The sequence below is a fragment of the Clinocottus analis genome, unplaced genomic scaffold (assembly GCF_023055335.1).
Source record: "Clinocottus analis isolate CAN_PGR_092001 unplaced genomic scaffold, fCliAna1.0.p SCAF_21, whole genome shotgun sequence".
NCBI lineage: Eukaryota > Metazoa > Chordata > Actinopteri > Perciformes > Cottidae > Clinocottus > Clinocottus analis.
In genome coordinates, this window is record NW_027175943.1 from 10,397,894 (window position 1) to 10,423,473 (window position 25,580).

The 25,580-nt window shown below is 41.4% G+C and overlaps 2 protein-coding genes across 3 annotated transcripts in view; both read right to left on the reverse strand.

Moving 5' to 3' along the window:
- Positions 1-932: 932 nt before the first annotated feature.
- LOC137792643 (leucine-rich melanocyte differentiation-associated protein) lies at positions 933-6,977 on the reverse strand. The gene is made up of 5 exons (XM_068588386.1): positions 6,924-6,977; positions 5,192-5,417; positions 3,545-3,736; positions 3,387-3,464; positions 933-1,132 (listed from the first exon to the last, which is right to left on the reverse strand). Exons 2-5 carry the CDS (start codon positions 5,353-5,355, stop codon positions 940-942), a joined length of 627 nt encoding a protein of 208 aa, XP_068444487.1. The 5' UTR covers positions 5,356-5,417; positions 6,924-6,977; the 3' UTR covers positions 933-939.
- Positions 6,978-16,760: 9,783 nt separating this feature from the next.
- frem1a (Fras1 related extracellular matrix 1a) overlaps positions 16,761-25,580 on the reverse strand; it is a 28,579-nt gene continuing 19,759 nt past the window's right edge. The window contains exons 22-36 of one of the 2 annotated variants that reach the window (XM_068587808.1): positions 25,201-25,396; positions 24,770-25,034; positions 22,791-23,208; positions 21,694-21,895; positions 21,469-21,613; positions 21,254-21,383; positions 21,069-21,141; positions 20,179-20,328; positions 19,758-19,966; positions 19,618-19,665; positions 19,355-19,540; positions 18,758-18,889; positions 17,290-17,405; positions 17,090-17,175; positions 16,761-16,981 (exon numbers count right to left, since the gene is read on the reverse strand). In XM_068587808.1, the coding sequence (XP_068443909.1) occupies positions 16,779-16,981; positions 17,090-17,175; positions 17,290-17,405; positions 18,758-18,889; positions 19,355-19,540; positions 19,618-19,665; positions 19,758-19,966; positions 20,179-20,328; positions 21,069-21,141; positions 21,254-21,383; positions 21,469-21,613; positions 21,694-21,895; positions 22,791-23,208; positions 24,770-25,034; positions 25,201-25,396 (2,559 nt within the window). In that variant the 3' untranslated portion in view covers positions 16,761-16,778. Of the gene's footprint in view, positions 16,982-17,089; positions 17,176-17,289; positions 17,406-18,757; positions 18,890-19,354; positions 19,541-19,617; positions 19,666-19,757; positions 19,969-20,165; positions 20,329-21,068; positions 21,142-21,253; positions 21,384-21,468; positions 21,614-21,693; positions 21,896-22,790; positions 23,209-24,769; positions 25,035-25,200; positions 25,397-25,580 lie in introns of both variants that reach the window. The other variant, XM_068587810.1, reaches the window with a different exon arrangement.

Consider the following 25,580-nt stretch of genomic DNA (forward strand, 5'->3'; position numbering starts at 1 on the left):
CATCTTGTTGTGCTACTACCCAAAGACAGCAGCTTGCTGTCAAGTGTGCCTGCTGCCTGACGCTGCTGTTTTGGGTGAATGACGTCACGTGCGACCTTGAGGTGTAACCACTTGTGTGACAAAGCCAAAGTAGTGGCTTTGAAAAAATACATATTTATAATTGTTACATGAGATAACCGTAGTTTGAGGATGTGATCTTAAAAAATATATATATATATTTTTAATTAATATTCAGAATATTCGGGGACTGAAAATAAAGCACCCACTGGTGCTTCCTGTTTGACTTCGACCCTACTAGTGGTAGCACCAAAGACGAGCAATAGCCATTGCTTCTCAGCATCCCACCCAGAAACCCTGATATATGTGGGTTGACAACTAGACTGCTCCAATATGATCTTGGATTGTATAATTAACAAATACCATCAAAATAAACAAATACCATCAAAAATAATTAACTAAGCACTGGTCAAACCCACATTGTATAATTGTAGACTTAACAACCAGGCATGTAGGGAGATTGTGTGTGTGTGCGTGTGTGTGTGTGGAAAGGGGGGGAGGGGGTTGAATCCAATTCCAAATGCTACAGTCGTGGGTAGCACTGCCCACTGTCGTGAGAAGCAGTATGTGAGTGTTCCATGCACAAATGTTTGTTCTTTCATGCGTGCCATACCATTTTCCAACAGCAGGCTTCGCTATTGGTCATTCACATCCCTTTCCAAAAGAGTGAAGTACCACAGGCTGAAGTTTTGATTAAAGTATCAAAAATGATGCACACAAGTCGAATGTTTCCATTTTTAATTTGATAGTGGAGCTTTATATAAAAAAGGTTTTGATTTTAATATTTAACTCAACATCATGTATATTGAAACAAACAGATAAAGTGGATCATAATGTTGACAATGCAGCATTATTATTTTAAGGAACGTGTTCAAAAACATCCTATTGTCTTGTGACAGTATTAGGCTTTTTCTGCATGTGTGTATGTTTCTTTGATGAGTCCTCCTTCCTCTTCCTGCTGCTGTGACTGCTCTGCTGCAGCCTGTAGGTTTTTCTAGCCTGGACTCTCTCCTTCTCCAGGACCTCAGTGTCATCTAGAATTTCCAGGCATGGGATTTGACTAATGACATACTGTCTAAGGAGGCAAAAGGTCAAGACAAATTAAACAATAACCATAAAGTGTGAACTTCACATGGGTGTAAACATTTGCAAAACACAATGGAGTTGATTCCGTTCCACACATTTGAGAAATAAAGACAATGCACAGGGCTTATGTAACAAAGTGCACATTAAAGAAGATGTTCAGCTGGTATGGTTGTGACTTGAATGCATTGGCAGATTAAGACACCATAGGCGCCTGGGCACAGACATCTAAAAGGCCCCACCACCTCTACATAGGAGAAAAATTAAAACAGTCTTCATAGTTTTGACTCTTTGCAGTTGTTTTGAGTCTCTTTTGCAGTTGTTGCATATTTTTGTGCTTTTGTGTTTCTTTGTAGTTGTTTTGTGTCTCTTTTTAGTAATTGTATGTCTCTTTGTAGTAATTCTGTGTCTATACTGTAGCTATTTTGAGTCTCTTTGTAGTCATCGAGTGTCACTAACCTGGGCCCTATTCCTCGTACCTGGCTTACTGATATAGCTGAATAATTTCCAGGATAAGATGACGTAGATCAGGCTTTTCAGTTCCTCGAAGCAAGTTTAGAAGAATCAAGATAGCAACACATCAAAACCTCTTAATCTAGTCCAGAGCAGGTTTAGTGAAAGTTCACTGGATAAGTTGGCCACTCCCACCTGACAAAAAGCAGCTCCCTTCCTCATTGATGAAGGAGCAAAATCAGTTATATTAGTTTTATAGGAAGAGAGTTCTTCCAGATTGCCAAGATCACATCATGATGACTTCATACGAGCTCTATTGATTCTGCCGACAAGGACACCGTACACCACACGGCGCAGCCATGCGTTGGCTGCATGCCGTGTTGTTTGTAATGTTTATTTAGCGCTTAAGAAACTTATGGATGTGTTGAAAGCACTCATAATTATATGACAGTGCATACCATACATATCATTATTGTAGAAAATGATTAAGGTAGACTCATGATAAGAATACTTATCACTGCTTCAATAAATTGGATTTCTGATTGTGAATAATACATGCATACTGATCGGCCTATACACATATTCAAACTCTTAGTTATATGGTAATCTACACCTACATGAATATGAATATACACAGATTTCATGATACATACGTGCTTACAGTATATATATATATATATATATATATATATATATATATATATATATATATATATATATATATATATATATATATATATATATATATATATATATATATAGTGTCTATTAATTTGTATACTACTGCTAGCAGGTACATTTAAATAAATTTAATCTGATTTATTTGGGTGATGAGGCACTTAAAATTACCCAATAGATTTTCCCAACACTGACACATTTTACTTGTCTGATATTTTGCAATGCTTATGTGACTCCAGTTGACGTTATGCTGTGTTTACAAAAGGAATTGTTGCTTATTCACTAAGTTTTGAATGTAAACAAACCATTAGACTTTGCCATAATTTTGGACTTAAATGCATCATATGTAGTCATGATCATCTCCTGTTCGTCAGCAGAGAAAAGAGACCCTCTTTCTCTCATCGGATTTGCCATTGTAGCAAGAAAACATCATGAATTCGGCATTCAACTTTTCTCCCTTCTGAAGAGGAGCGTGCACTCGCAATTATCCTGAGGACTGACTGTCTGATTAGAATGAACAGACAGTTTGAGGGCGGATCCACCTTCGAGGAACCGACATATCCTGACGTCAATTATCTCGGTAGCTTAAGCTGGATAACATTTGAAAAATAGGGCCCTGTTGTAATGTTTTTGTGCATGGTCACTTTTACTGTTTTTTTTCCACTCCTGTACAGGCCATTGTGACCTTTGCCTGGGAAAAGTGCAATATAAATAAACTAACTTACTAACTTAGTTAGAAGTCATTTTGAGTCTCTTTGTAGTCATTGAGTCTCTCTTGTTTGTCTATTATCATAGCTGAAGTCTCTTTGACGTAACATTTAATTGGTGACAGCCAGGGGGAACCCTGACACTTTGGGCCTGTTCAGTAATCCATCAATGGGTACACTGATTTAATTGTTGTAATATTGTTCACATTGTCCATTATTTTGTCCCTTAGTTTTGAACGAAAATGAACACTATACACGTCATAGTAAAACTGGTATACCCTAAATTATTATTAGATTATTTTCATAAAAAAAGAATATACATATTTCATAACAGGTGTTTTGATTTTGGTTAAATCGACCAGATCTCTGCAAACTTGAGCAGATAGGAAGAAGGATGCTGTTGTTCACCTGTAGTCCTTGTACTGGGTCAGACTTCCTCCATTGAAATAGCTCGGTGCTGCCTCGTTGTTCATCATACTGAGGATCCTATTTATCGAAAAGAATATAGCAGCATAAATATCATGTTCATATGCACTTATATACTAATAAAACAATCCCAGGCTCACTTTATGTTCGGGAACTTCCGGCAGATTTCTTCCACAAACACAGGCAGATTGTTGATCTTGTTCTTGTTGATGCACACTGTGGTGACACTGGTCATGTAGGGGAACTTGATGTGAGATGTGTAGTTGTTGCAGTCCAGGATCAAAGTGCTGAGCTTCTCCAGCTGGCCCAGCAGAGCCGGGTTCCAATAAGGACTGAATGAAGGACAACATGGCAAACTCAAGCTGCTCAACAACAGCTCAGACAAAATAAATTGAATTAGTTCCACCTCTTGGACACTGTACCTGTCAGTTGCATCCTGCATTATGGATGTTCCTTTTTGTTTATTACTGTTATGTAATATCTCTTTTTGTATTGTTATTGCTTTTATTGTTTCGTTTGTACCATGTAACATGCCTTTAGTACCTATTTAAAGCATTATACAAATAAACAATTCTAATTATTATTATGATATGATTTCATGTGTGTCTTTGGACATGCATTGTTTTAGGGATAGCAACGTCAATAATTAGAACAATAGGTTTGCTATGACATTTTTTCTTTAATTATCTCTAAAAGATTAATCCTACTATTGTTGATCCACTGACTTTCATTCAACTGTCAGACAAATTGTATACAAACTTTTGAAATGTAAATTAGAGTCGTTTCAATTAACTGGTTTGGAGCAAATATTCAACAAAGTTTAGTTTGTGTAGTTGCTGCTACACAAACTAAACTTTGCACAATACTGTAAACCACCAGTGAAGAGAGTTGAAGAAGTTGAGACAAAACAAAAAGTCGCCTTCAACCATCTAACCAAGCTGCCAGGAAAGAGCGTCAGTCTTTGATGCAAATTTTACAAAGTGGCCAAAAGGTGGAAATTTTACGTGATGCCATGGCCCAAAATACATTCCCTCACTGTGAAAAAGAGAAAATGTAAATCAGCATAATTCTTATAGGTAAATCAACTTTCTCGTACAGTGACTAAAGCAAAAGGCTCTGGTAGCGGCAGCGACATGTCAATCACCTTTTGGCATAAAGTAAGTATACTCTGCTAAATAGTCCATCTGACTCTAAATGGACCATGATTAAGTGAACATCATGCTGTATTAAAGAAGACTTGAAACTAGAGATTAAGACCATAAACTCATGTTTACAATGTTTACTGAGAGAATAAATCAAGAGAGAAGCAGAGTTAATTTCTCATAGACTTCTATACAACCAGAAGAGTCGCCTTTTGATGGCTAGTAGAAAGAACAAAAGATTTAAGACACTTCCACATTGGCTTTATTGACGCAATGAGCCCCATGTGCTTAAGATCTAATCTTATCATGGTAGTAAAACCTTTTTTTGCACAATACGACGCTGAGGAACTTTCATTGAAATGAACGAAGTCAGACACTAGTTTTTACAACTATTGGATAATATTAAACTTGGTTGACGCATTCATGTTACCTTTAAGATGAATTGTAATAACTCTGGGGATCTGATGACTTTATCTGCAGGCACCATCAGGTAACAACTTGAATTTATACGTATGCCCCAAATAAATAACTGGCATTCCTTTGACCCTCGGTTCAAATAAGAACAAACTTTCCAAACAAAAGCAGGAAAAAACTAAAACAACCCTGGAATATGGGTTTGGTCTTTGGTTATTAAGTAAAGGATACTCATCTAGCAGGTTGTAACTCAGATCCAGCACCTCCAAAGAGTCTGTTTGTGGCAGAATGGTTTCATAGGGGATTTCTGTCAGGCTCTGGTAAGCAAAAGAAAGCCACTGAAAGCTTGATGTGTGGCTGGGTTGGCTGTGTTGACTTGAGGTGGGATGATCCATGACAAAAAAAGCAGCTCCTCTTAACTTGTATTAGAAGTCGGACGATTATGTCATGATCAAACCTTTAATAACAGCACAACAATAAATAGTTAATAGACATTAATGACTCAGAACAAAATCTGATGAGTCAGAAAGTGATGAGATTGGGTTTCACTGAGTAGTTGATTGATATTGTGGCAGAGGGCCGCCTCACTCTCCGGGCGTTCAGCGTACCTTTAAACTATTAACCAGTCACGGTGGGCGGGCACCCTACAAAGGTGACAGAGGCGCTATACGCTGCCTGGCTTTAAGCGCATGGTACGGTCGGCGTGACGTCCGCTTACCGTCTGTCTCGGGCTCCCCTTCTCCTGCACCAAGTCCTTTTGGTAGCTTAACATCGGTGAGTTTAAGAGCATCCCGTATCCTATTGGTCTTATGGTGGCAGGTGGCTAACTGCCCCACTATTTTGTCTAGCCGGTGGCGTACCCCTTTATATGACCGCGTACGCCCATCAGAAGGCCCTCCTTGTGCCTGATCGGTAGGGGACTTCCGGGTTCTGCTTTATATAATTAATTGGCTAAAGTATGATTTATTTTCATTGATTAGATGCTCTCATTATAGGTGACTGTTGGTCGGCGGAACCTGCCCCAAACTCGGGGAATCGTCTGTTTTGCCGACAGCTGCTCTGTCTACGGCTGCGCCTACGGCTGTGTTTTGCCGGCGGTCGCTGCTCCTACGGCGGTCTTTGCGCCGTAGGCAAAAGCAGCCGGCTGTCGCTGCTTCTACGGCATTAGCTGCACCTACGGCTGTGTCTTGCCGCTGTTTATGGCTGCGCTACCTGCGGCCCAGACGGGTTTTGAAAAGCACGGCGCTACGTGTCTGTGTGACGCCAGCCTCCTGGCGTGCAAGGGGACTACCGCTTTAGTTTAAGCCTTTTACGATGTTTTATATTTAGGTCTCCGCTGTTTCTTTTGTTTAGCCTGAGCCGTTATTGTGTTTTATATTTAGGACTTCCCTGTTTCTTTTGCCTTTTTTGCGGCGTATTTGTGTTTTGTTTGATTTGGTTGTTTGGTTGGTGCGTGTGTCAGGTTACCCCGGTCTTGGACCCCCATGTGTGGCTGTGTGCGTGTGTGGTTGATGTGATAGCGTACACGTGTGATTGGGGTGCTTATGTTTTATTTTTGGAGACCCTCACCGGCTCTGGTTTATCTCTCTCGCCACTGCCCGCCTTATTATTATTGCCCTTCCTGGCTCTTTTTATTATTGCATAGTATCCAGAGGTTGCTAATGTTGTGAAAATAAAGATTGTAATTTTTGTACTGGAACCACGTCTCCGCCCTTTTTCCATTTTACCACCTAGGGACCATGTCCTTGCCACATTATCAATCATCTCTCTGAAAGAAAGTGATATGTTCTTTTTGCTGTTCCAAAAGCTGCTATCGAAGGGTAGTTTTGGGTCAAAGACCATGTTTTATGATTTGCAGTAATCATAACATGTTGGCACTCAACTTAAACTGTACACATATTTTACGTTGTCAGGTTAAATAAAACTTTAGATGTAGTATAAACAGTTTTTTAGCTGGACTTACCGAGCTGAAGGGCATCTGGTCGATCTTTTCAGTGCATGCAAACCTCTGACAAATGCTTTCTGCTCATATCAAAGGCCCTCTTTCATGCCATGGCTGTAGATCACATGGCGGGGATAATCACATTGCTGCTGAACATTGTGGTTTGCAAGACCCACTGGAACAGATCGTTATTGATAGTGTTGCATTCCCAAAAAGTGGTACAGCTACAACACGGCTTACAAACTGTGAAGAAATTTCTAAATTAAATATTGTTTCACTGTTTTTGCAGCAGCAGATAATTCACTAATCATAGAAAATTACCAAAGAGTGTAAACATCTTACAATAGTCTAAATAACATACCCTCTCTTTTTTGTGAAAAGATCTTTTGTACCACCTGACCTAATTTTTGTGTATCCCAGTGCATAGAACAGCGCTGCTACTGTCGTAAATATGATGGTGCAGTTCGATACACATTTTCATACACATACAAGTTTTAGTGGGCGGGGCCGGTGAGTGACGTCAGAGGGACGTAGGAGGGACTTACGGAAGTCAGTAGAAGTTGCGACAGCTCTTTAAACAGAGGCGACGTCGGAGGGACGAACGGATGTCAAGTACAAGTTGTGTCAGCTCTTTAAACATAGAAGCAGGCATGGGACATACACATGGACTCATTGAGGATTAAACACCACCAGGTAAGCCACCAGGTAATATTTGTAAGTATGAAACGGAGCTAGCTACAGGTGATTTGGTTTAGACTGGAGGAAATGAGACTGTGAGGTGAGAGTTGATGGCAAGCTTTGTAATTTTTAAGGGCAGACAAGTGGTGTGTTAGCTAGTGTTGGCTCGTGCTTTATCATTGTCAAGGCCAGTGTCGCGCGACATGTTAGCGAACGAGCTAACGTTAACGAAAAAGCTAGCATTAGCAAACGAACAAGCTAATGTTAGCAAACAGGCTAATGTTAGCAAACGAGCTAACGAGCTAATGTTAGCGAATGCTAACACTAGCAAACGAGCTAACACTAGCGAACGAGCTAATGCTAGCGAACGAGCTAACGCTAGCGAACGAGCTAACGTTGACTTTATACTGTAACGTCCACGGCAGGAAGACTCACAGACGTTGGTCTCATTCACTTGTTGGTTTATTAGACCAAGGTTCACACACAACTGATATGGTAATGGTGCTATTCGCTAACGCTAGCTCACTAAGCGTTTTCCATACACTACCCCTAAAAGCAACCCACAACACACGTACTATCCCCGAAAAACCCGCCTCTCCCCCTGCTCCACCAATCATAGGCCACAACCCCACCAAACGGACGCTGCTTTCCTGTGATTGGCCGGAGAGAGAGAGATCCCTGTCCGAACAATTCCCCCCCCCCCGCCCAACAGATACCTGTCCAGGGTCGCTACACTATCCCCCCCCTTACAAAGTCTCTTGCCCCAAGGGATAACCCAAACAACCACACTTGACCCAAAGAATGAACCCCACATGGAACAAAAAAATGTGTACCCTTTTTTTTTTTTTCAACCGGAAGATCAGGGTGGACTACCATCACTTCCAGTGAGACCAGGGCGCATTCTTGCCCTCTCTGGAACCTAAGGTCTCACTTCGACTATTAACCGTCCCCTATGGGGCAACAAAGTCTCTGAACCGGCCCGGAGCCCTTCTCTGTCTTCTCACCCGGCCCGTCTTGAGAACTGAGTCCCCTGGAGCAGAGATAGCAGGGGGCTGCCTCCGACGCTGCCGGAACAAGCTCCCCAGCCCGAAAGTGCTGCCCTCTTTCCTTCACGTCATAGTTACGTTTTTGCCTAACACCGGCGCTATGTTGCTGCTTCCTCAAACTCATGGGCAGATTCTAGGCGATCTTGCAGTCTCCTGGCGAACTCGGGGTCCGGGGGAATGACAGAGGTTTCAGGTGGGCGGCCAAAAGCCACTTCTGCGGGGGTGCGCAGTTTTCTCCCCAGCATGAGGAGGGATGGTGTACAGAATGACGACTCCTGGACTGCCGAGCGACACACCATGAGAACTAAGGGCAGGTGCTTGTCCTAGACGCGCTGGTGCTGCGCAGTGAGGATGGCAAGCTGCTGACCCATGGTGCGGTGGAATCTCTCCACTAACCCATCACTCTGTGGCCGCAGGGGGGAGGTGCGCGTCTTGTGCATGCCCAGGCGCTCACACATAACCGCAAACACCCGTGACTCTAAGTTCCTCCCCTGATCACTGTGAATGGTCTCCGGCACTCCAAAACGACTGAACATGCCTTCCACTAGCGTCTCCACGACCGTCTCTGCCTCTTGGTCAGGGATAGCGTAGTAGCGTAGAAGTAGTCGATGGCTGTGAGAACGTAGCGATTCCCTCCGAGCGAGGCAGCGGCCCCACCACATCCACGGCTACTCGTTCCATTGGTGCCCTCATGAGAGACTGCTGTAGCGCCGCATGTGAGCGGCCTGGAGGTCCCTTTCGTGCTGTGCAGAGATCGCAGCGACGGCAAAAATCCTCCACATCTCTCCTGCACTGCCCCCAGTAGAAGCCCTGGCATAGGCGACGTGGTGTTTTGGACACCCCGAAGTGCCCTGACCCTGCAGCCCCATGCGACACGCAGCCCCTTGGGGACCACCATCTGCCACTTCGCCTCCCCTGTTGCTGGCTCCTTCCAGGCCCGCTGGAGTACGCCCAGACTCAGGCGTAGTGATTCGAATTGTGACCACAGCCCTTTGAGGGATTTGGAGGACCCGGCTACCTCCTCCCACTGCGGCCGCTGCCCGGCGCCCACCCACTGTATGGCCGCGTGTACGTCCGTGTCCTGACTCTGTCGGCGTTTCCACTCGACCAGGTCCACCGCATGCCGGTCCGTGACCTCCTCCAGCCGACTTACCGCCGAAAGGATTGGAGCTCCTCCAGCCACCTGCCCCTCCTGCTCCTTGAACGACATGAGCCACTGCAGAGCCGCATGGTCCGTCCTCACGGTGAATGCCCGCCCGCACAGGTAGTATTTGAAGTGACGGACTGACAGCACCACCGCCAGGAGCTCCCTACGGGTGACGCAGTAGCGGCGCTCAGCTTTGTTGAATGACCGACTGAAATACGCCACCACCCGTTCTCCGTCTGGTCTTAACTGCGAGAGTACTCCCCCGATGCCTCCCCCGCTGGCGTCCGTGTCCAAGGTAAAAGGCAACTTGGGGTCGGCGGCGGTCAGCAACGGCGCCTTAATCAGGGACCCCCGCAGACTGTCGAACGCTGCCTGGCACTCCTCTGTCCAGGAGAACTCCCTGTCCTGGAGCAACTGAAACAGCGGCGCCGCTGTCCCCCCGAATTCCCTTACAAACCTCCTGTAATACGAGGACAGGCCAGGGAGCTTTTTAGCTGTTTCGACTGGCAGAAGCCAGTCGGCCACTGCCTGCACTTTCTCCTGCAAGGTGCCGACCCCTTCGGCTCCTACCCTGTGCCCCAGGAAGGACACCTCCCTCTGAAGAAAGTGGCACTTCTCCGGGTGCAGTTTCAGGCCCGCTGACCTGATCCTGCCCAGCACTAACCGCAGTAATGCCAGTGCACACTCGAACGAGTTGTCATGTGCCAGGATGTCGTCCAGGTAGACCAGGCACTGCTCACGGAGAACTCCTTCCAACACCTTGTCCAATAACCGAACGAATGTGGCAGGGGCATTGCACAGTCCAAAACTCAGGACCTTAAACTGCCACAGGCCCCGTCCGGTGCAGAACGCCGTCTTTGGTTGGGACTCCGGAGCGAGCGGCACCTGATAGTAGCCGCTGCGCAGGTCCAGTGAGGAGAACCATGAGGACCCTGAGACCAGGTCCAGGGACTCATCGATACGAGGCAGTGGGTACAAATCTTTCAGTTATCCATTTAATAATATATTGAAGTTGATTTGCTAGTGAATAGTGGAAAAAATGAGGAGCTTCAAGACCTTGTGTTTTGTTTTTTGTAAAGTTGCCAGTTTAATTCTTGGTGTTTTATTTTTCCAGTAGAATTGTGTGATTGAGTCAAGAGATTTAAACCAGGAGTGGGTGGGCTGAGATGGGATCATTGTGAATAGGTAATTTATTTTAGGAAGTATTGTCATTTTAACTGTAGCTATTCTGCCCATAAGTGAAAGTGGTAGGTTCATCCAACTTAACAGTTGTAGTGGAAGGATGGATAATTTGTTCCAGTTAATGATGTAGTCAGAGATTTTTGAGAATGAATCAATTACTTTGATAGTTTCCTGTAATGATGAGTATGGGTTTTGTAAGAACAGTAATATATCGTCTGCATAGAGGCTAATCTTGTGATGGGTGTTAAGTGTTTGATTTCCTTTTTATATGGGTGTTCTGACGAATCGCTGCTGCTAATGGTTCAATAAAAATTGTGAATAGTGAGGGAGAGATTGGGCATCCTTGCCTAGTCCCTCTGTACAGTGTGAATGTTTTTGAAGTTTGTCCATTGGTGATAACAGAGGCTGTAGGTGCAGTGTACAAAATCTTAACCCATTTAATAAATGATTCTCCAAAGCCAAATCATTCTAATGTGCGAGTGAGAAAAGTCCAGTTCACTTTATCAAACACTTTTTCTGCATCTATGGAGGCCATGATGGTTTTGGCTTGTTGTAATGATGTGTAATTGATTAAATTAAACAGTCTGCGTGTGTTAGAAGGTGAGAGTCTACCTTTGATAAAGCCGGTTTGATCTGGATGAATTATGGAAGGAGTGACTTTTTCTAATCTGTGAGCTAGTGCCTCAGTGATGATTTTAATATCTACATTGAGGAGTGAAATGGGACAGTAACTCAATGGAAGAGTTGGGTCTTTGTTTGGTTTGAGGAGTGATATACAGGCTGTATTGATGTTAGCTGGAAATTGTGAATTTTGTTTTATTTCAGTTATCATTTTAATAAAAAGTGTAGCTATAATGAACCAAAAGTGTTTATAGAACTCAGCAGGGAAGCCATCGGGTCCTGGTGCTTTGTTATTGGGCATAAGATTGAGGGCAGTAAAAAGTTCTTCCTGTGTTAATGGTAAGTCAAGTATGTTATTTTGTTCTATATTAACCTGCGGTAGATCAATGCTATTAAGAAATGAATTGATGTATTCTTGATTTGGATTCTTTTCGGTTGAATATACATTGGCATAGAAACCTCGGAAGATTGTATTGATGTCGTCGGGTGAATTTGTGGGTTTCCCTGCTGAGTCCCTTATCATTAAGATTGTTGATTTTTCGTTATTTCATTTAATTTGACTTGCCAAATATTTACCACATGTATTGCTATGGTGAAACTGTTCGTCTAAGTCTTTGTATTAGGAATTGAGTTATTATTTATAATTTCATTTATTTGGGAATGACACTTTCTTAATTCGTTTTCGGTCTCCGCTGATGGGTTACTTGCATTAATGATTTCAAGTCGGTTGATTTGTTGTTCCAATTCCGCTTCTACTTGTTTTTCTTTCTTTTTTTTGTAATCGGAAAATGAGATCATTATTCCTCTTCAAACTACTTTCCCTGTTTCCCATAGAAGGGTCTGTGATGACTCTGGGGAATCACCACTCTCTTTGGAGGAGACAATTAAACTGAGGGTCTTTGAGAAGAGACGTATTGAAGCGCCATCTAGAGACAGGTTTTTGTATGATAATTCTGTTCCATATAAATGTCACGGGAGCATGGTCACCAATGAGGATATTATGGATCTTCGAGTTTGAAATATTTGATATAATGGAATTGCTGTTAAGGAAAAAGTCAATGCGTGAGTATGAATGATGAACCGGGGAGAAGAATGAGTATTCTCTTGATTTTTGGTGCTGCAATCGCCAACTATCGCCAAGACCAAAATCGCTCATGAACTGTTTTATTGTTTCTGTGGATTGCCATGTGCGCTTTTTACTGGTAATATTAGATCTATCTACTGATGGGTCAATAACTATGTTAAAATCACCTCCTATTATGACTGGGCAGTTGCACATGTTTGAGAGAGATGTAAACAAATTATGAAAAAGGATGGGTCATCATTGTTTGGGCCACAAACATTACAGATTGTGACTGGACTATTGTTGATGGATATTTTTATAATGATAAAACGACCTTCAGGATCAGCAATTGTGGAGTTGTGGGTAAATGAAATGTTTTTGTTAATTAAAATGCTGACTCCTCTTTGTTTTGTATTGTAGTGAGCTGAGAAGGAGTGAGTGAATTGTGATGATTTAAATGTGTTGCGGTCTGACTCTGAAAGGTGTGTTTCTTGTATATGAGTATACACATGTCTGCTTGCAATTTAGTCAGATGGTTCAGAACTTTTACTCTTTTTGCCTAAGAACCAAGTCCACGTATATTCCAGGTTAAGAATTTTAGAAAAGACATGTTGATTGAGTTACTATGCAATGGACATTAGTGTGTGTGTGTGTGCGTGTGTGTGTGTGTGTGTGTGTGTGTGTGTGAGAGAGAGTGAATGACACAACATGACTTCCAGACACTGAATCAGGGAAAAACAAACGTGTATACATACATACATACATACATAGACAGACAGACAGACAGACAGACAGACAGACAGACAGACAGACAGACAGACAGACAGACAGACAGACAGACAGACAGACAGACAGACAGACAGACAGACAGACAGACAGACAGACAGACAGACAGACAGACAGAAATGCGAAAGCAACAAAGTGGGTAACACATAACAAAAATACAAGAAAACGTGTGAGCTGGATTGGGGTTCAATACTGTCAGGTACAAAACAACGAAGGTGCAAAAACTAAATCCTATTATAATCGAAACAGTGCGATGCAGAGAAAAAGAGAGAGGGCGCGGGGGTCTAGAAGAGTCAGGGAGTTGTGTCCTTGTCGCGGTACAATTGTCCATTTATGTATAGTTTGTCCAGTGAAATTATTGCTTTATTTCCTTCTTTTATCATGTTTTTGCAGATTGGTGTAATGGAAGATTTCCTCAGTTGATCTGCTAAGGAGTTATTCTTCATACCTGGTTCAACAACATAGAGCAAATGTCCTGTTATCCAGCTCAAATTAGTGAGACGATTGACATCAGGTTTTCCCGTTTCCTCAAAGGGTGATCAGCACTCAGATGGTCTTGTTAATTTGACCAAGATGTCAGTCTTCTGGATAATTGCACATGCCCTCTCTTCACCAAATGCATGATTTTCTAACGCTACGAAATGACAAATAAGATCAGAGAAAAAGCGTCTCTTTTCTCAGCGGAGGAGCAGGAGATGATCATGACTACATATGATGCATTTAAGTCCATGATGATGGCAAAATCTAATGGAGAGTTCACATTCAAAGCGTAGCTTGTATTCGCAACACTTCCTGTCCTGAACGCAGCTTAACGTCCGCTGGTTGGACTAGAGTCACATAAGCGTTGCAAAATATCAGACAAGTTAAATGCGTCAGTGTTGGGAAAATGCTACGGCTAATTTTAAGTGCCTCATCATCCAAATCGATCAGATATTTATTTAAATGTGCCTGCTGGCAGTAGTATACAAATTAATATATATACTTATCGTTAGTGGTCATAAAGGAAGTCGTCATGATGTGAGAACAGATCTTGATGATCTCGGAAAAACTCTCCCTCTATATAACTAATATCGCTCCTTCATCAGGCACTCGCTGATTTCTTTCTGCGTAGGTGGATGGATAGATGGATCTTTAGATCTATCTATACACGTACTGTCTTCCTCTGGAGGGGGCCAACTTGCATGCCTGCAATTTGGTCATCCATTTAAAATAATTTTTGATATTAAATTGACTGTTCCAGTAATGCTGTGTCCTGTCAGGTTAGTGTGTATTTATGTTAATGAGGAAAGTTCTAATAGTGTTTTTTTTAGTCCTTGTAAGACCCACTTTTGTCAGAATAGCAATGTCTGCATATACCACATTATAATCAGATTGCTGTGTATGAAGTAGTGTAGGTTGTTTGTGAAATCTAAAGTGACCTGATTTTTTTCAGATTTTTTAAAGTGTTTTAACCTAACTGCCAAAGCTGTGGGACCTCAGGAAAGGGAAGTCCATCTAAACCACAACCGGGCCTGTATGGCGAAAAGGTCCACCTATTGTGTGTGTGTGTGTGTGTGTGTGTGTGTGTGTGTGTGTGTGTGTGTGTGTGTGTGTGTGTGTGTGTGTGTGTGTGTGTGTGTGTGTGTGTGTGTGTGTGTGTGTGTGTGTGTGTGCGCGCGCACCATATAGGTAGACACAGACCCACAGGCACCTCCAAACAAATCCATTTTTAATTATTTTAAAACACCCAAAATCACTCCGAACCTGGTCGGATAGCTTCATAAGGTGGTCTGAAGAACCAGAAACACGCAACTGAACTAAGCTGGTGAGCAAAACTCAGACATTTATACATAAAATAACTCCTGAGAATAGCAACAAAGAAATTCATGTCATGGTGGTGGTGGCACAAGAGCAACTGGACTGTGTAAAAGACTTCCTCATTCTTCAATAGATACAAAACGGTAATCAAGCTCTCTCCAGTAAACTCAAAGCTAAAACAACAGAAATTAACCAATCCATCTCTGAACTAAAAGCAATGTTGGCTACATAGAACACCCGCACAATCAATGCGGAAAGTCATCTTAGCATAGCAGAGTACCAGCTGGTGCGCCTAGTAAAGAAAATTACTTTTTATTACGGCTGGGCACATTAAAGCGTTACAATACATTAACACAGCAATTAACGGTGATAATTATTTGTGTGTGAGTTAACTGCATTTTTTTTTTGCATTGGGAGAGGCACTCATTACTGCTGCACTTTTAATCTCTCCCAGACTTGGACATTTTACAGCTCGCGGGCTCTCTCAGTCCAGTCAAAAAAGAAAAAAGAAATAAGATGCATAAGTATAAGTATAAAAGTAGTAGTTTCTCTCTTGTGAATTTGGAAGGTTTTAAGTATTTTTAAAAGGTTAAAAAGTTTTAGCTTTTAAAAGTGGTTTTAGGTTTAAAAAGGGTTAAAAGTGAAAAATATGTAAATAAAGACTGCCATAGGATTATGATCATGACAATAACAAAGATAATATATTTATACATACGGCAGAAAAATGTGCTTTCTACAAATCTTGGGAACAAAAAACAAAAGCCAAAAAAAAAACACGTTCTGGAAATATAAAATACAACGGTATAGAAATATGCACAACAGTAAGGTGTTTTGCATTTAAATATTTTCTATGAACTCAGACAGGCGACCTATGTGGGTTGTTTATAGCTTGAGCATTAGTTCTTTTCTCCTGCTGAATGCATTCATGAAAATGGTGTTCATTTGTAAAGAGTATCTTGCTGAGCAAAATGTGTAAGTATTATAAACTTGTGTTTGCAACAGATCATATTTTATGCAAAAATCCAAACAAAAAAAATCTTTTGGCTTTTTGTTGAAGAAACCTATAGGATGCTAACTTCCGTGTTTGGGTTACCAAAATATGTCATCCCTGCAACCTTCTATACTATTGTCTTTACAAGGTAGAAACCTGGGAACATGGTGGAAAGGAACTCAGACAGCGAGATATAGATATATCTAGAAATATAAATATAGATATATCTAGATATATACATCTAGATATAGATCTAGATATAGATCTAGATATATATCTATAGATATATCTAGATCTATAGATATATACCTAGATCTATAGATAGATCTATAGATAGATATCGATAGATATCTCTATAGATATCTCTATATAGATAGATAGGTTGCCTTTTTAGTAACAATATTTTTCAATATTTATAAATGACATAAACAGTTCTGTTAAGTTCCCTTTGATCCATATTGGAAAGTTGTCTGGTATTGCAGTGTGAATGTCCCGAGGATCAGTGCTTCCTCCTTCTGAAACAATACAGTGGCTCATGGCTGTGATGCTGAGAACACTGCTGAGATCAAGTTTTTATTGAACACACGAATCGATGACCTTTACTCGTCTTGCAGTCCCTGATTTGCCACTTTGCCCTTCTCCACACTAGGACACACTTTTTGTTTCCCTTCATTTTGGACCGAGGAGGCGTCTTTCTCCAGTTAGTGTAGCTGAGCGGCTCACCACCCGCCCATTCCCAGCGGCCTCGGCCCTCCCTATCATTCAGGCCTTAAACAGTAGAAGAAAATTACATCAGTTAGTGAAGAAGTTTTAATCTATTATTGAAAAATAGGTTTAATGCTGAAGAAAATAAAACATTGATTTAAAGATACCCACCTATCCAAAATGGTTTTCTTCCGCTGAAATCCCACAGCCAGTCCATGTCGACTTTAGAGAATACGCTTGCTAAAGTGCCGTTATATCTGAAATCAATTGCCACAGTGCATATAATTCAGATTATATAGTTTTTCATGCATGACAGACAACTAATCAGAAGCATACTTTCTGCCTCAATTTGTCTGTGTTTTAAACTGTACCTCTCTCTGCAGGCCCTGTTAGCTGCGCTCCATGTGACTTTGTGCTCAGTGCTGAGGGAGTAACAATAGCCACCATGAAAGGTCCAGTCCAGACTACACATTTGAGCACTCACCATCTGTGATTCAGGAGGAAATGGATGACAAATGTTATTTCAGGGATTAATCAATATTTTGTCACCCAAAAAGAAAATATTGTCTAAACATTCCATTTGAAGATACTCAAGGTTCTATCCTCGATCTACTATTTTTCAGGCATTATTATCTTGACTTAATCCTGATGATCTGAGACACTTTACTTTCTAGAACAGTCCCCAATCCCCGGGCCCAGTTGGGAAAATGTTTCATTTAAAAAAAAGGACCGGATACATCCATCTGTGCGTCTGAGCCTCTTGACACATGTTACCCCAAAAACAAAACTTAAAAGTCTGCTTCAAGTCTACGTCATTCATGCGGAATCACCAACCGGACCCGGGCTGACGTCTTTCTTCCGGCGTGACAGACTCAAGCCGGATCTGGCCCATGCCATTTTGGCTACCTGAGAAAGGTCTAAGTTAAGCAGTAGACTGGACATAAAGGTCCAAGTTAAAGAGTAGACCGGATATAAAGTACACACGTCGAGTGTCTCCCGTCACCCTGACCCGCAGAGAAACTGTAGTGGCCGGCTATGGCCAGGTGAGGGCGCACTGATATATGATGTTGTGATATACGGGGAAGAAGAAGTTCTATTAAAGTTGTCGAGTTGCATCCTGATCGTTGTGTCCTTGAATACGCAATATATAGGCACAATACAGAAACCAGCTCAGGGCTCTCACTAATTCAGCATAATGGTGAGTTGTATATTTTTGCACTTTAGAATTGCTTTATGCCAGTCGTATCATTTTATGACGTCATATTTATTATGTCATATTTAATATGTCATATTTATTGCACACACTATGAAGGCCGGTCCGTGAAAATATTGACTGACACAAAACCAGTCCTCGGTGCAAAAAAGGTTGGGGACCACTGGTCTAGTAAATGACATCGATGACATTTATGTAACTGTGTCAGAAATGTATTTTTCTCCAACTGTTAAAACATATCACAGTTATTGGCTTCATATCATAGTAATTGCTCCACAATGGCAAATAAATACAGTCTCAGCAGTTTACGTCAATATCTCAGTAAATTTCTGGTCAAGCCAGAAATGTTGGTGTCAAGAACGACAGTGAGGAACAATTGTCGCAGTTTAGCGATAACTGTAATTTTTTGGGAAATGAAAAAGTAAGGCTTGTGATTTTTGAAGCGCTTTTAAATATTTTTCATTGTTTGAATAATTATAAAAGTCATAAAAGACACAGTACTACGGAGACACAAGATTTCCAGCAGACAGTGACAATAACAGGAACAATATTGCTCACGTAGGACATCTTTCTCCTGGAGATGTAAAAACTACTGCATGCTTATTACAGTAGGTCAAGTTTAATACCTGATCAGTTGGTGCCCAGGGTTTCCAGGAGACACCATTACAGTAAAAGAGTTGATTGGTTGTCTGGTTGAAATGCAGGAGTCCCATCAGTTCTGGCACACAAGGCTTTGGTATGGTGTTATCAGCTTTAGCCTACCGGCCATACAAATTCAGAAAACAATTAATTCAGTGTTCCTTTAACTGAAATGCAATGGCATTTATATAAATGCCCTGAATGAAGCACACCCTGCTTTATGGACTATTTGACAATAAAAGGGACCTTACTCATTTTCTAAAAGAACTTAATGCTTTATTGAAGAAGACTTGAAACTAGAGATTGAGACCATAAACTTACAGATACAATGTTTACTGTTAGGGCGACAAGAGGAGTCACCCCTTGCTTAACGTTAGAAAGAAAAGAAGTTTAACGAATCTTTGAATTATTTTCAGAACCAGAGTTTGCAGGCTAAAGAAATGAAGAGACTTAAAATGGCTATTAGTTCTCAGGCAACCCCAGATAGCCCTGGTCACAAAGCTGGAAATAGTTATTAATTGCTGACTCAACACTACATAGAAGAAGCCACGAAGCAGAAAAGAACCAGTAACATTTGTACTCACATGTTCTTTAGCCAGCGCTGTTTTTTGCGGTTTTGAGATCTTTCTGTGAGGCTCTGACTTTGACTCGGTAAGCACAGCTGGCACCTGCGTCTGTGCTCCCCTGTTAACCACACGGATGTTAGCCTTTCTGCTCTTCCTCGATGGGTAAGTGTCGTCCTTTACTTGCATTTGCGTGATGCCATGATACTGGAATTAAAGAGACAACACAAATTAAGACTATTCTGACTTTACAGTTTGGTCAGTCAGTATCAGCAGTTGCTTACCGTGTAAACAATGTCTGTCCCGTTGTGAAAAACTGTTGACGGTGCAATCTGAAATTCAAAGTAGCAACGATTTATAGATAGTTTTATGCTGTAACAAAGTCATGATGAGAAGGAAGAGGTCAGCAAGAACAGGTACTTACAGACTTTGGGTTGCTCATAACTTCAAGTTTCTTTTTTGGGACATGTGCTCCAGACCTGGAGATGCTGTCTCCACGGGTCCAGATCACTGACTCTGTCCGAAGGGGCAGCTTCTCTAGCTGAATGGATCCATGTTGGGGGTACGTGTCTGACCGAACCTCTTTCCCTACAATAAGAGGAGCCTCCTGATCCTGATGCAGTCTTGGCTGACCTGTGGTTTTTGAAGTTTTAATAGTCACATAGATCTTAAGATATACATCAATGTTTTTGATCAGAATGATGCTACCTTGTTACAAAAATACTATACTCTGGTGGTGAGGTTTTACAGGATACTACGTACAGTCAAATCCACATGTGAAGTAATGCAACTCTGCAAAGGGTCTTATAAGATTTTCAAAATAAACGGCTATGGTTTATTTTTACCGCTACCAGAGTCCCTAATGGTGACACAAGCCTTGTTGATGCTGCCGATCACTGCGCCTTCAGGGGAGACCAGCAGCACTTCAAACATCTCCACAGTCTCCTCAAGGTGATCCTGAATGATCTCGCTTTGCCAGGTTCTCGTGGACACTCCTACAAAGACAGGACCATCATGACCTTTTCCAAGACCTGGTGCAGGACTCATGTATAGTGGCTTTGCCTGTTTTGTACCTTTGATTATGCAGCACACCATAAATAACTGAAATTAATTACGGTTGTTCCAAGTTGTTGTGAACAATAGTCTCTCAAAAAATAAGTCTCTCAAAAGACGGACATTGAAGTTGACGATGTGAAGTAGCGTGGGCTCATGGGAGTTGTTGTCTTCATTGTTAAACAACCACCATTGTCAATTAAAATATATCTTGTGATGGGTGTTTTTTACAGATTGATCTATATGCTTTAATGTATTAGTCAATATAAAGCGATGTAGGACCCTCATGTTCTCCTGCAACAACATGATAATTATTTATTTATTCAAGTAATACAAAAATGATCCCTGCGACAAGTGAGTAGATTGCATCATGATAGTTGGCTGAGAACAATCAAGGCTGAGAATGAACCTTCGAGTATAAAAAGATTGACGTAACAGTCCTGATTTTCTGAGTTTTGGTCATTGGTATGGGTCAAGCACCCAAAACACTGGATCCTATTTATCCGTCTTTAGTCCTAACATTTATCTGAAGAACATCAATAAGAAATTTGACAAATCTCCTTCAAAGCTACAGAAGGCTTCTACAGGTTCAGTATAACCATGAGTTGTAAACCAGACATTTTTTGTAATAATAAAAATATAACACAAACTTTCTACATCAATGAGGACAAACATACTTTACCTGGATCAAACTGAATGAGGGAAGAAGGACTTGTGCGGAAGTCTTTTCCGGCTGTTGCAGTCACTTCCTTCACCTATGACAAAGAAACATGAAAGACAAAATTGAAAATCTGCAAAGAAAAGATCAAGTTCAACATACGTATGAAGAGAGTTTAGAAAGATTTTAATAACTGATGGCTTGCAGACCTTGACAGTGACATATGAAGACTCTGCCAGGTTTCCTTTCCGGACAAGGTCCAGTGAGATGGCTGCCTGCTCCTCACACACAGAGTACTCGGGCTGAGACAGCTCTATGCTGGACCAGCTGAACTGAATTCTGCAAAGGGACAGTCAAGCACGATAAAGACTGAACTGTGAATTAAAAGATGTCACAGAAATCAGTGTTACAAGGTTTTCCTTACATGTGAGGGGGCCCTGTGTTCCCTAAAGAATCAGACACTGTGAACTCCAGACTGTCTGAGAGAGATTCCCTGTCTGGGTTGATGATGTAGGCAATAGTTCTCTTGTTCAGCTCTATCTGAGAGAAGCGCTGTGGTACAAAATCACCTGCAAGCGCAAACACAAGCATTATTTTATCATTACAAACTAAGCTGTAATTCAGATAGCAATAACAGGCATTTCTCGACCTGTGGTCATGTGTTCTAGGTAACCAAAGTAGGGCTGTCGAACAATGCAGAATATTAGCTCCTCTTCTCTGCTATCACTGTCTTGGGCCTTCAGCTCTCGAGATGACACAAAGATCCCGTGTCGTCCGTCGCCGAGAGGCTCTGCTTTCCAAAGAGGAAGCAGCTTGACAACCTCAGGACGAGACTTATCCAGAGGCTTGATCTGAAACCATAATTGGTTTGTTATTAAAGTTGAAATAGATTAACGTTGATGAACATTATTGAAAAGGTAGATTGGTGACGTAGACCATATGATAAACACAAATGTTAAAGAACATCTTATCTTTTTGATGAAGTTTTATTTTACTAAAGCATTCAAGTAACAGTATGATTTCATCATGAGTGGGAAGGAGATGTACAAAATGTAATTCTTTATTTTTCTATTGTAGTTACTAATTTTTTAAATGAAGTAAAAAACCCATGAGTAAGGCCAGCTATAAATAGATGTACTAAAGGAGTTAATATAATTAAACAGAAATTTGGGTAATTATCATTATTTCTGTTTTGTTTCTGTTTTGGTACAACCTAAACATAGAAAAGAAAGGGTTGCCTAGTTTAGTTTTCCCTTATTGTTATTTATTTATTTTTATCTAATGAGTAAATATACTTTAGCACTACTGCTAATACTACTACTGCTTTAGCACTACTGTCATCATTCACCCATCACACCCATTGACACTGTCAAGACTTACTAACATTCACAGCTTACGGGTCAATTTGGAGTCAATGACATGGACACATCAACCAGTGTACTTGATCAGCTTTTTTGGTATATCTTTGACCAGTAATTTGCACATAAATATTGTTGTATAACTTTGATAACTTTTTTAATTTGTACCCGTGCTATATTTTAGCATTTAGCATGGCTGCTGTGCAGAAAACCACTGTGAACACTATTACATCTGGTTAAATACATCTAAAAAAGGCTGCAAAAGTAAACCTGAGCTGGGTATCATACCCTCTTCTCATTGTCTCACTGACCTGGGATCCCCAGAGTACATAACTCATCCTGTGACCAGCTCAGGTTGCTGGAGAACAAGCCCCTCGTTTTTACTTACCTGAATAGTGAAGAATACAGGTTCCGTGTGTAGCTGCCCCTCCAGCAGGAAACCCCGTTTGGTGCTGTCGGAGGCAGTAAAGGCGAATCGGTCGATCTGTGAAGCCCCCCCGTCGTGTTTGTAAGTTACCTCCAGCTCCTGTATGTCTTTCTGGGTGAAGTTGGAGCCAGCAGTTAGTGTGGTTCCGCCTAAAAGCAGTCGGCCATACTGTGGAGGCTGGAGAAGGACAAAGGTAAGGGCGCTGGGTGGAGTGTCGGGGTCAGACAAGACCAGGCAGTCAGGACCAAGGATCATGGAGGAGCCTTGTGGAATTGAGAGGCCTTTGTTGGAGGATAGAGACGGCAGGATGTGGTCCACGATCTCCACTGCAATCACAAAGCTTCCATTTCGGCTGGTTTTACCATTACTCACAACAAACCTGGCAAAACATACAACAGACTTGATGTTAGGCTTCTGAACAATTGTGATTAGGTATCAAACATTGTTTAGTAGACCGTTGGAGGATGGATATGAGCATGAATTCTTCAACCATTTGAGCGATTGGCTCTCAAATCTTTAAAGTTTGAGGTGGCATGTAATTGCTCCAGGTTTTAGGTATGTTAACACAGTATGTTTGCTCACAAACTATTACTCATACTTGCTTTATTTTAATAACAATTGTTTCAACGTCTAATAACCCTTTTAGAATTTTGAGGGTTTTGCAATATGTGTTGGTTAATGATTGGTTCTGCTTTTGTTTCCATTCTTCTATAGTCAGTTATTGGAAAAACATTTTATCATGACAGGAGCCATAGCCATGACAGGAGATGGTACTAAACCCAGCTTCCACATGCTTGCAGTGGTGTTGACGTGAATTGGGCGAGCGCAACTAAGAGTAGCACAATTGCTTGAGTCTAGCAGCTGACAGTCAAACAGGGCAGGGAGAATTATAAAGATACTGCAAATTACAGTGATGACACAAGGAAGGCTAAGCTCCTCTTCAGGTTATGCCAAGGAAAACACTTAAAGGCTAATGGTATTTCAGCTAAGCTATTATTGTGTTAATATTGTGTCAGGGATGATGGCGGACGAAGATTTATTTGTCATGGCTATGCTGACCAATTACAACTGCAATTAATAATGTCAATACATTATGGAGATGTAATGTTATTACTGTGCCATTACCATTCGATGAACATTTGCAGAAAGAAAACGCCTAAATAAAATCCAAAGTAAATTGCAAGCTGTACTTGAACCATTTGGAGTAAATTCATGGTCTTGGTATCATTTGAAAGAAAAACCTCTGAAGTTTTCCCCCTCAATAGTCTTAATCACTTTAAGTGCTGCTGACACTGAATTATATAAATTTGAAAATAATAAATATAAGATTTTTATTTTTGCCAAAACATTTATTGGCAAATATATGCCTGCAGATGACTGTGACTGTGACTTTTAAACTAAACAACACAATGGAACCATATCCTGAAGCCTAATCCAGTCTAATCTAAAAGAAGATCCAGAAAATGCAGACAATCTATATTTTACACATATTTTTCTAATAAAATATATCAATGTGTTTCCATTTTGAGAATAAAAATATTCATTATATATGTACTTTATATCTATGAAAAGGCTTAAAGTCTTGCAAACTTATAAATGTACTATTTGTATTTACTATACGTATTGCTGACACAATACGTGTCAGCAATACGATACCTGTGGGTGTCGCAGCACAACGCAGTTATGCTGGCTAGAGGCATGGGAACCGGAGCTTTCCATAGCACCCACGCACTTGTATATGACGTTGACAATGTAATAGTTATGTAAGAAACATGTAAAAATCACGTGTGCATATCCCGTGGATGGTACACCCGAACATTAAGAGGATCTAGTTCTGAAATATGTAATTCTTACACCTGTACGACAACTATCAGATTAAAACTGCGTCATGTGAGGAACTAATGATGGCAATTCATAATCCAAATGGCTACCAGACTCACTGAAAGGTTTCCGTGGGTGTGGTGGCTCGGTTGTTGTGCACGTAAGCCACAAGGTTGGCTGCTATATCCATCTGACTGAATGTGGAGATGGCCAGTCCAGTATGCTTTATGTACTCTACGTGGCCGTGAGCCGGAGGGTTGGTGATGATGTACTGAAGCTCCTCTAGCTTTTCTGTTCCATCTGTGGCCAACAGCACGTCCGTGGTGAAAACCACGCGGTCTCCACGGCTGACGTTCAACGGCTTCACAAACATGGCAATGTTTCCTGGAAATCACGGTTGAAGAGACATTGAGAGGCTAAGTTAAAACCGAGTCCCATCAGTTTGAATTATCAGTGGGCAGGGGAACACAGTGTGGCCGGGCAGTCACAAGTACATCCTAACTGGACCAAACCTATGACTAATAAAGAATTATAGAGTAAATTCCTGTACCTTTTTCCAGATCTTTGACAGAGATGTGGAAGTGCTGAGGGGGCGATTGATTCTTTCCATCCGACAAGTAGAAGACAAAGAAGTCCTGTGTTTTAGCACCGTGCAGGCGTGTGTTCACATAGCGCAGGAGGTTCATGTCCACCATCTCCTGGGTGCAGTTGATCCCCACTGTTAATGTCCTCCAGTCCTGACGTTCCTGAGACAGGAGCACAACACCTCCCGGTGTCACTGCAGTGTTTACAGTGAAAGCTATTGATAAGCAGTATATCCCAAAAGAATGGGAATTCATCTTGCTGACACCTTTCTTCTCATCTTTCTGACTAATCATAACCAAAGATACCTAAGTGTTGGTCTTATCCAAATCCATAGGGAAACATCTG